Below are 14,805 nucleotides of genomic sequence, written 5' to 3'. Positions count from 1 at the left end.
CAGGCCTCCCACTGAACAGGGAGCCCAATGGGCTCGATCCCATGACCCTGGGGTCATGACCTGAGCCAAAGGCACATGCCCAATGCTGAGTCACTCAGGCACCCCACCTATATATATATTTTAAAGTTTTTATTTATTTATTATGCCAGAGAGGGAGAGAGAGAGAAGAGGGGAGAGCACAAGCAGGGGAAACAGCAGGCAGAGGGAGAAGCATGTTCCCTGCTTAGCAAAGATCCCGATGTGGGACTTGATCCCAGGACCCTGGGATCATGAACTGAGTCAAAGGCAGATGCTTAACTGACTGAGCCACCCAGGTGTTTCATAAACCTGTATATTTAATAACTCTTGTTACCTATCCTATAATAGGTCTTGAAATCAAGTCAAACTCAGACTTGCCACAAATTTGAATTCATGATCTTTCCCTGAAATGTGGGCTTGTTCCCAGGTTTCCTGCCATGGGAATGTCCTAGTCCTTCATCCTGCTGCATCAGGTAGAATCCTAAGAATCATCCTTGACAACCCTCAATCTCCCCTCTTCTCCATCCATATCAGATCCATTACCAAATTATGGCAAACTTATCTTCTAAATATTTAATATCTATAAGTGCCCAAACTACCAACAAACTGTATTACATCAAATTATGATCATTACCCTTCTAAACAATGGTTTTTCTTTCTGCTCCAGTAACAGGAAATTTGTTCCTATCCTATCTCTTCTCTCTATATTACTATATATTACTATAGCCAGAGTAATCTTTCAAAATGTAAAACCATCATAACACTACCTGCTTAAAATCCATCAGTGGATTTTAAGATGAAAACATGACCTCAAAGGCTCTGCATGCTCTTCTGTTTCTGGAACCCTGTAGCACAGCTAGCTTTTCCATCACCCTCTCCATTTCCAGCCTTGCTGGCTTCTATTTTGGATCTAGTACCACCCACGTTCATTCATGCTCTAAGACTTTTGTACATGGTGTTTGGATATGCCCTCTGCCTGGAATGCTACTCTTCCCTACTCATTTGTTTAATTAATTCTTTTTCAAAATTCAGCTCAAGCATTACTTAGGGAAGCTTCCTCTATTCTCTTTGACTTTGTCACATTTGTAATTTCCACTGTTTATGTAATTATCTATTAATATTCATCTTTCCTGATGGACTTTAAGCTCCATGAGAACTGACAGCATGTTGCCTTTTGTTCATTTTTGTATTCTCACTGCCTGATGTTTTGCTTAACATACAGTAGTTATTCAATACTATTTGTTGATGGAATAAATGAATTTCTAATTTTTCTTCTTTCTTTGCAGGTCTGTCATTTTCATTAATAACTGCTGCTTAGAGGTACCAAAGTAAAGGATATTTGCTATATTTAATATTTTCCATTTCCAGTTCAAGGCCCAGGTAGCAGCAACAATGGGTAATTTTCAATTGAAAGTTTTTATAAATTATAAAATAATGATTCTTTAAGCTATACAGATTTGTTTTTTTTACAGATTTAATAGAATTAAAATAACTGTTATTTCTTTTTCAAATAATAAGCAATCTTTTTTTATAGGCTTAGAAGAACACATGATGTTTTTAGAGAGAATGTCACAGCTAATTTTGAGTGCAGTACCAAGAGCTGAGTGAGTATTATAAGAAATAAAGAGATGTACAATTTGACATATTTCCTATTGTCTATTTGACATTAAAGTAATGCCTATCTAAAAAAAGTAATGCCTGGTTCCATCAAGATGGCAGAGGAGTAGAGGACTCCATTTCAACCAGCCCCCTGAATTTAGCTAGAAATCTACCAGGGCACTCTGAATACCACATGAAATCAGCCTGAGATTTAAGATTATACACATCTGGATCTCTATGGGGGCAGAGGATCATGTTAAGAGGTACAAAAGACATAGTTGGGATTGCACAGACAGGTATAAACAGAAGGGGGATAAACAGAAGGGGGAGGGAGCTACCAGAAGCCAGCCATTGGAAAGTAATACCCCAAAGCAAAAGTGCCCTGCACTTGGGGACCAGCGATAACTTGGAGACTGGTGGCTATGAGAGGGAAGGGACTAATAACAGTATTCAAACAGAACAAAGGGGCTTAAGGGATAATTGCTGGGACTGGTTGGCCACAGGGGCGGACCTAAGCTCATGGTCCCAGGACTGGCTGCAGCGGCTGCCCACCCGTGCCTAAGAGGACCCAGCTTGGATTGGAGGCCACAGTCCCAGGAGCAGCAGTCACCAGGGCTGGGCTTGCCTGGACAAGTATTGCTCACAGTTTTGGTCCACAGAGGTGTAGAGACAAGTGGGGGCCTCAGTCGACAATTGGGAGGGTTGCTGGGGATGCGCATCGCCTGTGGGAGGCTGTGGTATTCAGTGGTGCTTCTAGAGGGAGAGTCTGTGTGTTGTGGAAGATTCAGAGAGGAACAGACTGTGTGGCTTCTCTCTGAGGCCAAAGTCAGGGTGTGGACAGTTTACTTTGCTCTGACCCACAAAAAGGTACAAAAAATTGCCAGAGAACAAAAGCCTCCAGATTTAAAAAAGCCCGAAAAACAGATTTCCATGGAGCCCAGCCCCTTGATAGTGGGCAGGGCAACTCTGCCCAAGCAGGATTGACTGAAAAACAATGCAGCAGGCCCCTCCCCCAGAAGACAAGCTGAAAGAATAAGAGGACAACCACCACAGGGTCCCCATAAAACTGTAAAACCTGGACACCAGGGTAAAGCAGTATATCAAACTCCTGGTATTGTCCCACAGCCTGTATATTGCTTAGATACAACTTTTCTCTCTCTCTCTCTCTCTCTTTTTTATTCTTTCTAATGACTCTTGGTGTTTTTTGTTGTTGTTGTTTTGTTTTGTTTTAACCTTCTTATCATTTCAACTAGATGTTTAGTACAACATATTCCATAGTAAAACTTAAACTTTTTCATGCATATGCTTTTTTCTTTTTCTTTTTTAAATATATATAGATATAAGCTTCACTGTAGTCCTTTTCTCCCCTATTCAATACCATATATATATATATATATATACCGTGTGTGTGTGTGTGTGTGTGTGTGTGTGTATGCCAGTTTTAATTTCCCTGTATCTTTGGGAAGTAGAGTTCTCTAACAGAGAACTCAAAATACACCCAGGAAGAACTGAAATACCTTTCCTAACCCACACTGAGGGATTATAACCACCTTCCCCTCACTCCCATACTCCCATTGTTTTATTTTGGGTGCCTTTTCTCTTTCTTTCTTTCTTTCTTTCTTCTTTCTTTTTTGGTTGGTCTTTGTTTTTGTACTTTATAAATCTTACTCTTGGGGCTCATTTTGGCTGTTTTTTGTTTGTTTGTTTCTTTTTGGTGGTGACTAATAGCTCTGAACCTTCCCAGGAAGCACCTTGCCTAGATAGTGGTTGATATTTTTGGCTGTACACCCCCTCAACCACAACTCAACAGAATGACTAGGAGGAGGAACTCCCAACAAAGAAAAGACCCAGAGACAATGGCCTCTCCCACAGATCTAATGGATATGGATCTAAGCAAGTTGTCAGAAATAGATTTCAGGGTAGCCTATGAAGCCTATGTAGTCAGGCTGGAGAAAACTACCAAGACTGAAACAGGAAGGAATCAACAACATGAATAGACCCATAACCAGTAACAAGATTGAAGCAGTGATTAAAAAAAAACCTCCCCCAAAAATAAGAGTCCAGGGCCTGATGGATTCCCTGGGGAATTCTACCAAACTTTCAAAGAAGAAATAACACCTATTCTCCTGAAGGTGTTTCAAAAAATAGAAACAGAAGGAAAACTTCCAGACTATTTCTATAAAGCCAGCATTACCTTGATCCCCAAACCAGCCAAAGACCCTATCAAAAAGCAGAATTTCAGACCAATATCCCTGATGAATGTGGACACCAAAATTCTCCATAAGATCTTAGCTAATAGGATCCAACAGTATTTTAAAAGGATTATCTGTCATGACTAGGTGGGATTTATCCCTGAAATGCAAGGTTTGTTCAACATCCGCAAATCAATCAAAGTGACAGAACATATAAAGAAGAGATAAGAACCACATTGTCCTCTCAATTGATGCAGAAAAAGCGTTTGACAAAATACAGCATCTGTTCCTGATTAAAACTCTTCAGAGTATAGAGATAGAAGAAACATTCCTCAACTTTATAAAATCCGTCTATGAAAACCCACAGTGAGTATGTTTCTCAATGGGGAAAAGCTGAGAGCCTTTCCACTGAGATCAGGAACACAAGGATGCCCACTCTCACCACTTTGTTCAACATAGTACTAGAAGTCCTAGCAACAACAATCAGACAACAAGAAGAAATAAAAGGTATTCAAATTGACAAAGAAGTCAATCTCTCTCTCTTCGCAGATGACATGATACTCTATGGAAAACCCAAAAGACTCCACCCCCAAATTACTAGAACTCATACAGCAATTCAGTAATGTGGCAGAATACAAAATAGTGCATAGAAATCAGTTACCTTCTTATACGCTAGCAAAGTAACTGTGGAAAGAGAAGTCAGAGAATCATTTCCATTTACAATAGCACCCAAAACCATAAGATACCTGGAATAAACCTAACCGAAGAGGCAAAGGGTCTATACTCTAGGAACTACAAAACAGTCATGAAAGAAATTGAAGACACAAAAAGATGGAGAAACATTGCATGCTCATGGATCAAAAGAATAAAAATTGTTAAAATGTTTGTGTTGCCCAGAGCAATCTATACTTTCAATGCCATCCTGATCAAAATACCAATGGCATTTTTCAAAGTGCTGGAACAAACTATCCTAAAATTTGTATGGAACCAGAAAAGACCCCAGGTTGCCAAAGAAATGTTGAAAAAGAAAAATACAGCTGGGGCCATCACATTGCCTGATTTCAAGCTATATATACACAGCTATATTACAAAATAGCATGGTACTGAAAAAAACAAAAACAAAAACAAACCAGACACATAGACCAATGGAACAAAATAGAGAGCCCAGATATGGACTCTCAACTCTATGGTCAACTAATCTTCAACAAAGCAGGAAAAAATATTCAATGGAAAAAAGACAGTCTCTTCAATAAATGGTGCTGGGAAAATTGGACAGCTATATACAGAAGAATGAAACCCAACCAATCTCTTACACCATACACAAAGATAAACTCAAAATGGATTAAAGATGTGAGACAGGAATCCATCAGAGTCCTAGAGGAGAACGTAGGCAGGAATCTCTTCTACAGCAGTCACAGCAACTCCTTTCAAAACACATCTCCAAAGGCAAAGGGAAACAAAAGTAAATATGAACTTTTGGGACTTTATCAATATAAAAATCTTCTGCACAGCAAAGGAAACAGTCAACAAATCAAAGAGATAACCCCAAGAATGGGAGAAGGTATTTACAAATGACATATTAGACAAAGGGCTGATATCCAAGATCTATAAAGAACTTCTCAAACTCAACATCCAAAAAGCAAATAATCAAGTCAAAAAATGGGTAGAAGATATGAACAGACACTTCTCCTAAGAAGAACTACAAATGACTAACAGACATATGAAAAAGTGCCTGTTAAATGAAACACAAAAAAGTTCATTATCATTAGCCATCAGGGAGATTTAAATCAAAACCACATTGAGATACTATCTTACGTCAGTTAGAACGGCAAAAATTGATAAGGCAAGAAAGGACAAATGTTGGAGAAGTTGTGGAGAAAGGGGAACCCCCTTACACTCTTGGTTGGAATGCAAATTGGTGCAGCCACTTTGGAAAACAGTGTGGAGATTCCTCAAAAAATTAAAAATTGAACAACCTTATGACCCAGCAATTACACTACTGGGTATTTACCCCAAAGACACATATGTAGTGAAAAGAAGGGCCATATGCACCCCAATGTTCATAGCAGCAATGTCCACAATAGCCAAACTGTGGAAAGAGCTGCGATGCCCTTCAACAGATGAATAGATAAAGATGATGTGGTTCATACACACAATGGAATATTACTCAGCTATCAGAAATGATGAATACCCAACTTTTGCATCAAAATGGATGGGACTAGAGGAGATTATGCTAAGTGAAATAAGTCAAGCAGAGAAAGTCAGTTATCATATGGCTTCACTTGTGGAATATAAAGAATAACATGGAGGACATTAGGAGAAGGAAGGGAAAAATGAACGGGGAGAAATCGGAGTGGGAGATGAACCATGAAAGACTATGGAACCTGGGAAAAAAATCTGAGAGTTTTAGAAGGGAGGGGAGTGGGGGAATGGGTGAGTCTGGTGATGGGTATTAAGGAGGGCACGCATTGCTTGGAGTGCTGGGTGTTAGATGCAAACAATGAATCATGGAACACCACATCAAAAACTAATGATGTACTGTATAGTAACTAACATAGCATAATAAAAAAGTAATGCATATCTATCTCAGTATATGTGTCATAGTATATTTTAAATATAATTATATATATACATATTTATATGATTAATAGAACTTTGAGAGCTTTTTGATGCTGAATGGACACAGTTTTCTCTTGCTTTATTTGTGCACAACTGTCAATGAACCCATTGTTATATAAAGAAATAAGGTTGATTAAGTGGGAAGCATTTAATACCAGTCTATATGCAGAATAGAGGTGTTAAATTCTGATTCCAATCCAGATTTTGATACGTGATCTTACATAATTTGCTCTTATCTCTTTGAGCCTCAGTTTCTGTATCTATAGAATGATAATGATCCTGTCTTTTCCCTATGAAGGATAGTCATGCATATGGATATATTTGAAAAGTCTTAGCATACAGCCTGACATAAAATAATTACTCCGCAAATCACTTGCTAATAATAATGATAATGGATAATAATAACAATGCTACTGCCTTTTTTGGGCTTTATTGAGTCAAAATGTAATTTTTGTTTTAACTTTTTTCATTTCAGATATTCCAGTTTATTCAATGATTTTGTTGAATCTGAATTTTTTCTGATTGATGGAGATTCATTACTTATTACATGCATATGTGAGAAATCATTAAAACCGGGGCAGGAGCTCCACTTCTTTTATCTGGTTGAATACTATCTTATGGATCTTGCCAGTAAAGGAGGACAATTTGCCATAGTTTTCTTCAAGGTAATGTGACAGTAGAGTTCTTTACTATGATTTAAGAGCTAAAACTAAAATTCCTTACTATTTTGTAATTTTCCCCCTTATTACAAAGTTAAATATATCTAAAACAATTCAGAAAAGTTAAAGGGAACAACAGAAAAAAATACTTAAAATCTCAGTATTCAGAAATTACCATATTTAAGATTATATTTTAGTGATGCTTGGGTGACTCAGTTGGTTAAGTGACTGGCTGAGGTCATGATCCTAGGGTCCTGGGACTGAGGCCTGAGTCTGGCCCCTTGCTCTTCAGGGAACCTGCTTCTCTCTCTGCCTGTTCTTCCTGTCATTCCCTCTGCTTGTACACACTCTCTCTCTTTCTGTCAAATAAATAAATAAATAAATCTTTTTAAAAAAAGAGTATATTTTATTCTCAGTGATTAAATTTCATGTAAAGACACACAGGATCATGAAGGAAGATGAGCTATCCTCTCAACCAAAACTCAGTTGATCTCTGGATTCTACTTTTCCAACTCTGAAAACTGTGTCTGTCTTCAGAACTCAGCAATTTATTTGAGCCTTGAAAATGTCAAACTCTTTAATACTGCTTTGCTTATTATTTGCCCTATAATGAATACTTCTGAGGGAATATATTTGATCTTCCTTTTCCAATTATGAATATAATTAGTAAAATATTAAGAGTTTCAAATACAGGTAGGTATAACCACTACCACCCCTTCCTTATTCTGTCCCTAAAGGTAACCACTGTGTTTCTCTTAAGGATTTTGGAGTATGTCTGTTCAGTCACTTTGCAATCTACATTATTGCTAGATTTTTAAACATTGCTGACTTCTTGCAAGCAATGTTTTAAATAAAGAGCCAGGATTCTAGTCTAATGTTGACAGTCTGGTTAACTGTACTAATTCTGATCTGTTGAGAAAAAACTCTGCTGCTTCAGGAAGATCATTCTAAATTGGAAAAGTCCTCTCAAAGTGATTCACCTTGGCTTCCTGTTCTGCATAATTTATATCCACCATTTGCTTTTGCATGTTTTTCTGTCTTTTTCTTTCTGAAGTGACATTGGAGAGAAAAAGAATCAGAACACAAAAGGAAAGTAGGATAAACCTTGACTATTATGTGCCTGCTTAAAGGGGACATATGTATTTAAGTCCAAGTTGTGATTTATGGCTTGTATTTGAGAAATGACTGTCAAGGCTTAAGGTTCTATTCCCTGACTAAAGCTGAACAAAACTGTGTTGGAACACATTCCTTTAGTGACTTTAATGATATATATAAACCAATTAAATGATAATTTCAAAAGAATATACTTTATCCCATCCCCACAGGATGCTGAGTATGCATATTTCAACTTCCCAGAACTTCTTCCATTGAGAACTGCTTTAATTCTTCATCTTCAGCATAATACCACCATTGATGTTCGAACAAAATTTTCTGGATGCCTGTCACAGGAGTGGGAGGCTTTCTTGGAAGACACTTACCCATATTACCTAGTAGTTGCAGATGAAGGCCTGAACCATCTACAAACATACCTTTTCAACTTTTTAATTACTCAGTCTTGGGCGATGAAGGTCAACGTTGTGCTTTCCTCAGGGCAAAAATCTGATATTCTTCGACTTTATGCATATCTTATGCCAAGCAGTCAGAAAAACCAAAAATTTTTCAAAGAGGTAACCGATACCTAAAGACAAATTTCTTCTAGAATTTTATAAAATTTAATGACTCCAGTCATTAAACTTTTTCCAACTCTAGTTGCCTACTGTGAGTAGGAACAGCCCTGGGATTGATTTTTGTATTGGGAAGAGGTACTATATATAATCACTTGAACTCCTTTTATTCTAGTGAAGCAATTTCTGAATCTGAGTTTGAGGGGTGCCTTAACAAACATGCTTCCCAATCTCTCCTTAAGAAGTTTTTTTTAAGTGTTAGATTTTATCTTTAGTATAATAATGTATTTCCTTGTTTATTGAAAACTCATTTTAAAGAGGTTATTTCATTTATCTCTTTACGGATGTTATGTGCTCAAAATAAAAATGTGGTGTATGTTGATAGTTCTTGTTGCTGGATGATAGGTACCTGGGGGAAGATTATGCTATTCCTTATTTATGTGTGTGTGTGTGTGAAATTTTTCATAATAAAATACAGTGTATTAAGTGGGCACACTCTTTGAGATATTGGAAATGTTCTAAAATTAAATTGTAATGGTGGCTGCACAACTGTAACTTCACTAAAAGCCATTGAATTGTCCCCTTAAAAAGTGAGTGAATTTTATATTATGTTAATTATACTTTTCATAGAGTTGTTAAAAATGCACTAAATTCCCAGACAAAAATTAATTCAGCAAAAACAAAATTGTGCTGCTTGGCAGGCTTTAAAAGAATTGATGATCTGTAATTACATTAGTGTATTTTTTTTAAACTGGGAAATACATCTTAACAATTGTATCTTCAGTATATGATTATCTGTAGTTGGAAAGTGATTATATATTTTATTTATGACAATTTATCTGACTTGCCTTCCTTTTACAGAATAAAAAGAAGATTGAGAGTGCTTATAAAACCCTGATTAAACAATTGGAAGAGTATAGAATTTCAGCACTAGAATCTCTTTTTGGAAAATTAAAATGGAAAAATATGATGAAAGAGGTACTGAAACCTTAAAAAAAACCCTTTTTATTTGCGTTAATTTTTTGATTATGAAAAAGTTGCAGAAATAGTACTGATTTCCCATAGACTTCTCACCCAGATTCCCCTAATATTAGCATCTGATGTGACCATGGTACATTTTTCAAAACTAGGAAATGAACATCAGCATAATACTATTAACTAAGCTTCACACATTATTTGAGTTTCACTTACTTTTCCACAAATGTCCTTTTTCTGTTCCAGGATTCTGTCCAGCATCCCACATCCATTTATTTTTTACTCTCTAGTCTCTTTCAATCTGTAGTAGTTTCCTTGTCTTCTGTGCTTTTGATGTTTTTGAAAGGTATTGATCAGTTATTTATTTTTTTAATATTCCTCAATTTGGGTTTGTCTGGTGTTTCTAATGACTGGGATGAAGTTATATATTTTTGGCAAGAATGCCAATGAGTTGGTACTGTGAACAATAATATGTCAAAGGGTTCATGATATTGATATGTCTTAACACTGATTAAGCTGGTGCCTTCTAGCCTTCTCCACCGTAAAGTCGCTATCTTTCCTGACTATGTAAATCCTGTTTTTTCTCAGACTTTTGCTAATTAATTTTAGAACCCATCAATGGATCTTGTCTGCAACAATTATTGCTAGGTATGTTTGCCCAATAGGTATTTTGTATTTCACTCTTTCCTTCTACTTTTCTTACTTAGAATTCTGTAAGGGAAAGCTCCTATATCTCTGCCCTTTACTTGTTTATTTACTTATATCAGCATAGACTAGTGGACATTTTACACTATGGATCAAAGTCCAATATTACAATAGTTTTGGTGCCCAAATAATTCTAGATTTGAACATTAGAGACTCCTTCAAATTTGCACCTATGTTCTTTTGCATGCCCCAGCCCCTTCCCATCTTTTTCTCTTCTAAAACCACTTTATTGAGGTTTGATGACATACCTTGTGGTGATGGTTACATGACTGTATATTTATCTTCAAATTCATCAGGCCCCATCTTTTTGAGCACTGTTTTACTTTTTGAAACCACAACTCGTAATTTCTTTGCTTCAACCTTGAAATCAACCGCTTCTCCAAGGAGTTCTGGTTGCTTTTGTGGAAAACTATTTAGAAGCCATGATCTGGGAAATATGTTTGTTCATTTCTTTTTTATTTTTAAATTTATTTATTTGACACAGAGCACAAACAGGGGAAGCATCAGAGGGAGAGGGAGAAGCAGGCTCCTCACTGAGCAGGGAGCCTGATGTGGTGCTTGATCCCAGAACTCTGGGATCATGACCTGAGCCGAAGGCAGATGCTTAACTGACTGAGTCATCCAGGTGCCCCTGTTTGTTCATTTCTACTGGGGTATCATTGCAATGAGGATTTTTCAGCAGACACAGCTAGGAAATATATGTATATATGCTAAGCCATGCATCTACACCTGTTTTTTTTTTTTTTAAAAGATTTTATTTATTCATTTGACAGACAGAGATCACAAGTAGGCAGAGAGGCAGGCAGAGAGAGAGGAGAAAGCAGGCTCCCCGCTGAGCAGAGAGCCCGATGCGGGGCTCTATCCCAGGACCCTGGGGTCATGACCCGAGCCAAAGGCCTTAACCCACTGAGCCACCCAGGCGCCCCCACCTGTCTGTTTTTTAATCTATCATCTATCGTAAATATCACATATTTATACCAGTAACTTCTACTTTGATCCAACTTCCTATGCTTCATTTTACCCTTCCCCTTTCCTTATTTGTAATTTTTCTTCAATTTATGAGAAATTTAGCTCTCATTATGCACTATATGTATATAAAGTTGTTTTAGGATTGCTAACCATATCTTGTGAGAAACATATTTACTAAATGGTTACAGGATTTATGTGCAGTTCTTTTTATCTTTAGTCATAGAATACATAAAATACTGCTTTCTAAAGTTATTTAGGTTAGTTCTTTTCTTGCAGGCCCCATTCAGTTTGGTTGTTATTCATTACTAATACAGTTAGGTTCATTGGTTAGTGTTTGTATTTCACTTTGGGTCCCTGCCACCCATTTACAGTTTGTTTTTAATTATCTGTTTATTTTGGAGGGTATGTGAAAGGTGTAAGAAGCATACTTATGATTCTAAGAATCAGAGATATACAAAAAGATAGGTTCAAAGAAGTGATACTTTGTTCTTATCCCTGCTGCTCTGATCCCATTCTCCTCTACAGTTACCCCTTTCCTAAATACTTTTCGTAAGTGATTTGTCTCTTTAGTTTCAAGTTTATCTTTCTTGTATTATTATTGTTATTATTTTTTGTACAAAAAAGCAGATGTGTGTATTTTCTTATATCTTCTTTCTTAAATAAAGGATCATATATATAGATATTTTCAGTACCTTTCTTTTTATACTTAACAGCATATTTAGCAATCATTTTAAAACAATTTATAGATATCTTCTTCATTATGTTATATAGCTGCATAGCACTCCCTCATGTGGATGTACTGTAATTTGTTTAACCAGTTTTCTATTATGCAATTTATACTTACTTTTAACATTTTGCAATTATAATCAATGCTGTAATAAATAATCATTTGTAACATATGCAATTTTTTTATTATTGGAGTTATAGCTTCAGAGTAGATTTTAAAAATGGAATCGATGAGTCAAAAGATAGAGATGAACCATGAGAGACTGGACTCTGAGAAATAAACTGAGGGTTTTGGAGGGGAGGGGTGTGGGGGCTTAGGTGAGCCTGATGGTGGGTATTAAAGAGGGCACGTATTGCCTGGAGCACTGGGTGTGGTGCAAAAAAGAATGAATCTTGGAACACTGAAAAAATAAAATTAAATAGAAAAAATAGGATGATAAATATATATAAAGTTAAGGTATTATCATCACTTAATAATGTTATGCTGCTGGGGCACCTGGGTGGCTCAGTGGTTTAAGCCTCTGCCTTCAGCTCGGGCATGATCCTAGGGTCCTGAGATCGAGCCCTGCATCGGGCTCTCTGCTCAGCCAGAGCCTGCTTCCCCCTCTTTTTCTGCCTGCCTCTCTGCCTACTTGTGATCTCTCTTTCTGTGTCAAACAAATAAATAAAAATCTTTTAAAAAAATTAAAAAAAATGTTATGCTGTAAACTGTTTCTTTGTTAAAAGGATTTGAAATTGTTTAGTTTTATGGAGACAATGAAAGTATTTTGAGAGTTGTAAATCTCTCTGCAAAGTAATATGACTAAGAATAATAAATAATAATAAACATAAAAAAGGTAAATGTATATGTTGCTTACTTAGGTTTTGTTCATTTTCATTCTAGAAGGATTATATCATTTTTTTATCTTTCAATTTTAAGTCTTCTCTCTATATTACAGATATTAGCACTTTGTGATATATATTATGAATATTTTCTTCCAACTTAGTTGGTTTTTACTTTATGATTTTTTGTTGTGTACATTTTTAAAATTTTTAATGTCAAATTTATTAATTTTTTTGTTGTGTTGTTGCCTCTAGACTTTGAGTCATAGTCAGAAAGACTTGGCCTACATACATACATGAAAGAGGATTTGCCTGTGGTTTCTTCCTATACTTAAAATTTTTAAAAACTTAGATTCTTAATCTATTTGTAATTCATTCTTATAGATAGTGTGAGGTATAGATATAATTTTTATTTTTTCAAAGGGATGCTCAGTAACATTTATTAGAAAGTCCATTTTTATCTCAGTGATTTCAGATGAAACATTTATTAAATTTCTATATGTTTTTGGAAATAAATCTGGACTTTCCACTCTGTTCCTCTGGTTTATTTACAAATTTTATACTCTTTTGATTAGAAAGACTTATTAGTATTTTTAATACTATTTCTATATAAATGTAGAATATTTATATAATATATAAAATATATATACTATAATATTTTATAATATTTTATATATTATAGTATATATAGATTTATATATATTTATTATATATATAATATATAAAATATTATATATTTTTAATACTATTATAAATACTAATGTATTTATAATACATTAAAAATGTATGGCGGGCTCTGGGAAGGGCGGGCTCCTCCGGCAGTGCCCTGTCGGCGCCCGGCATTGACCTATTTGGGATAGACGGGCCCCTAGAGGGGCCCCGGGCACACAGGGAAGCAGAAAACCAAACATTTCACTGGGAAAGGACACACTCCCTGGCCTTGGGAGGAGCACAGTGAGTTCTTCACAGAGCCACGCCGTCGCAGTGCGTTCTGACTGTTTTCTCTCCATGTTTGTAAATCTGTAATATACCATTCTCTGTGGCCTGTTTTTCCTGGAAGAAGAAGAAGAAAAAAAAAAAGGTTTGGCAGGCCATCTTTTTTTTATACTTAAAAGTAGCCTTAAGAACAATAATAAAGTGCTCTTAAAAACAAAAACAAAATTATATTATTATATTATATATATTATATTATATATTATATAAATATATAATATTTATATATACTAATACTAATATATAATAGTATATTTAATACTATTTAATACTACCCGCAATACATTTTTAATGTATTGTTTAGCTGGGTTTTCCAGGTATAGTTCTTCTCTTACATTCATTTTGCATTTTTATTTTTCTATCTGAACTTTTGTTATCAACTTGTCTAAGTTAAAAAAAATCTTGTTATTTTTGTTGGAGTATATTGAACTTATAAGTTAAACTGGAGAGAATTGGCATTTTTATAATGTTGACTTATTTCATGCAAGAAGAAGGGGTGTTTTTACGTTTGTTCAAATCTATTTTTGTGAGTCAAAAAATTTTCTCTTATATGTTTTGTATATTTCTTTTTAAATTTTCTTCCTAAGCATTTAATGTTTTGCTGTTATTAAGTAAATTTTGCTCTTATTCCAAGATTTTATCTACTATTGTGTTCTTTGATCCTTTGTTGTTTATACATATGAAGTCTATCGATTTTTGTGTCAATTCTATGTGCTGATGTCTCATTGGTATTTTAATTTTTTAATTAATTATTCTTTGGGGTTATCCACATATACTATCATATAATCTGTGAACAGTGATAGTATTAAATCTTCTTTATCCATTCCTATGCCTGAAATTACCTTTTCTTGTCTAGGTGCTTTA

At 35.5% G+C, this 14,805-nt stretch overlaps 1 protein-coding gene across 1 annotated transcript in view; it reads left to right on the top strand.

Annotated features, from left to right (window-relative positions):
- Nucleotides 1-1,566: 1,566 nt before the first annotated feature.
- Nucleotides 1,567-14,805, top strand: part of LOC111154598 (probable ATP-dependent RNA helicase DDX60) — a 105,009-nt gene continuing 91,770 nt past the window's right edge. The window contains exons 1-4 of the mRNA XM_022514277.1: nt 1,567-1,622; nt 6,904-7,093; nt 8,413-8,754; nt 9,613-9,729. Coding sequence (XP_022369985.1) covers nt 1,567-1,622; nt 6,904-7,093; nt 8,413-8,754; nt 9,613-9,729 — 705 coding nt within the window. The remainder of the gene's footprint in view (nt 1,623-6,903; nt 7,094-8,412; nt 8,755-9,612; nt 9,730-14,805) is intronic.

The sequence above is a fragment of the Enhydra lutris genome, unplaced genomic scaffold, assembly GCF_002288905.1.
Source record: "Enhydra lutris kenyoni isolate GAN:26980312 unplaced genomic scaffold, ASM228890v2 scaffoldscaffold3, whole genome shotgun sequence".
NCBI classification, from domain to species: Eukaryota; Metazoa; Chordata; class Mammalia; order Carnivora; family Mustelidae; genus Enhydra; species Enhydra lutris.
Note: the sequence above shows the minus strand (reverse complement) of the source record. Positions and strands in the feature narration are given on the sequence as shown.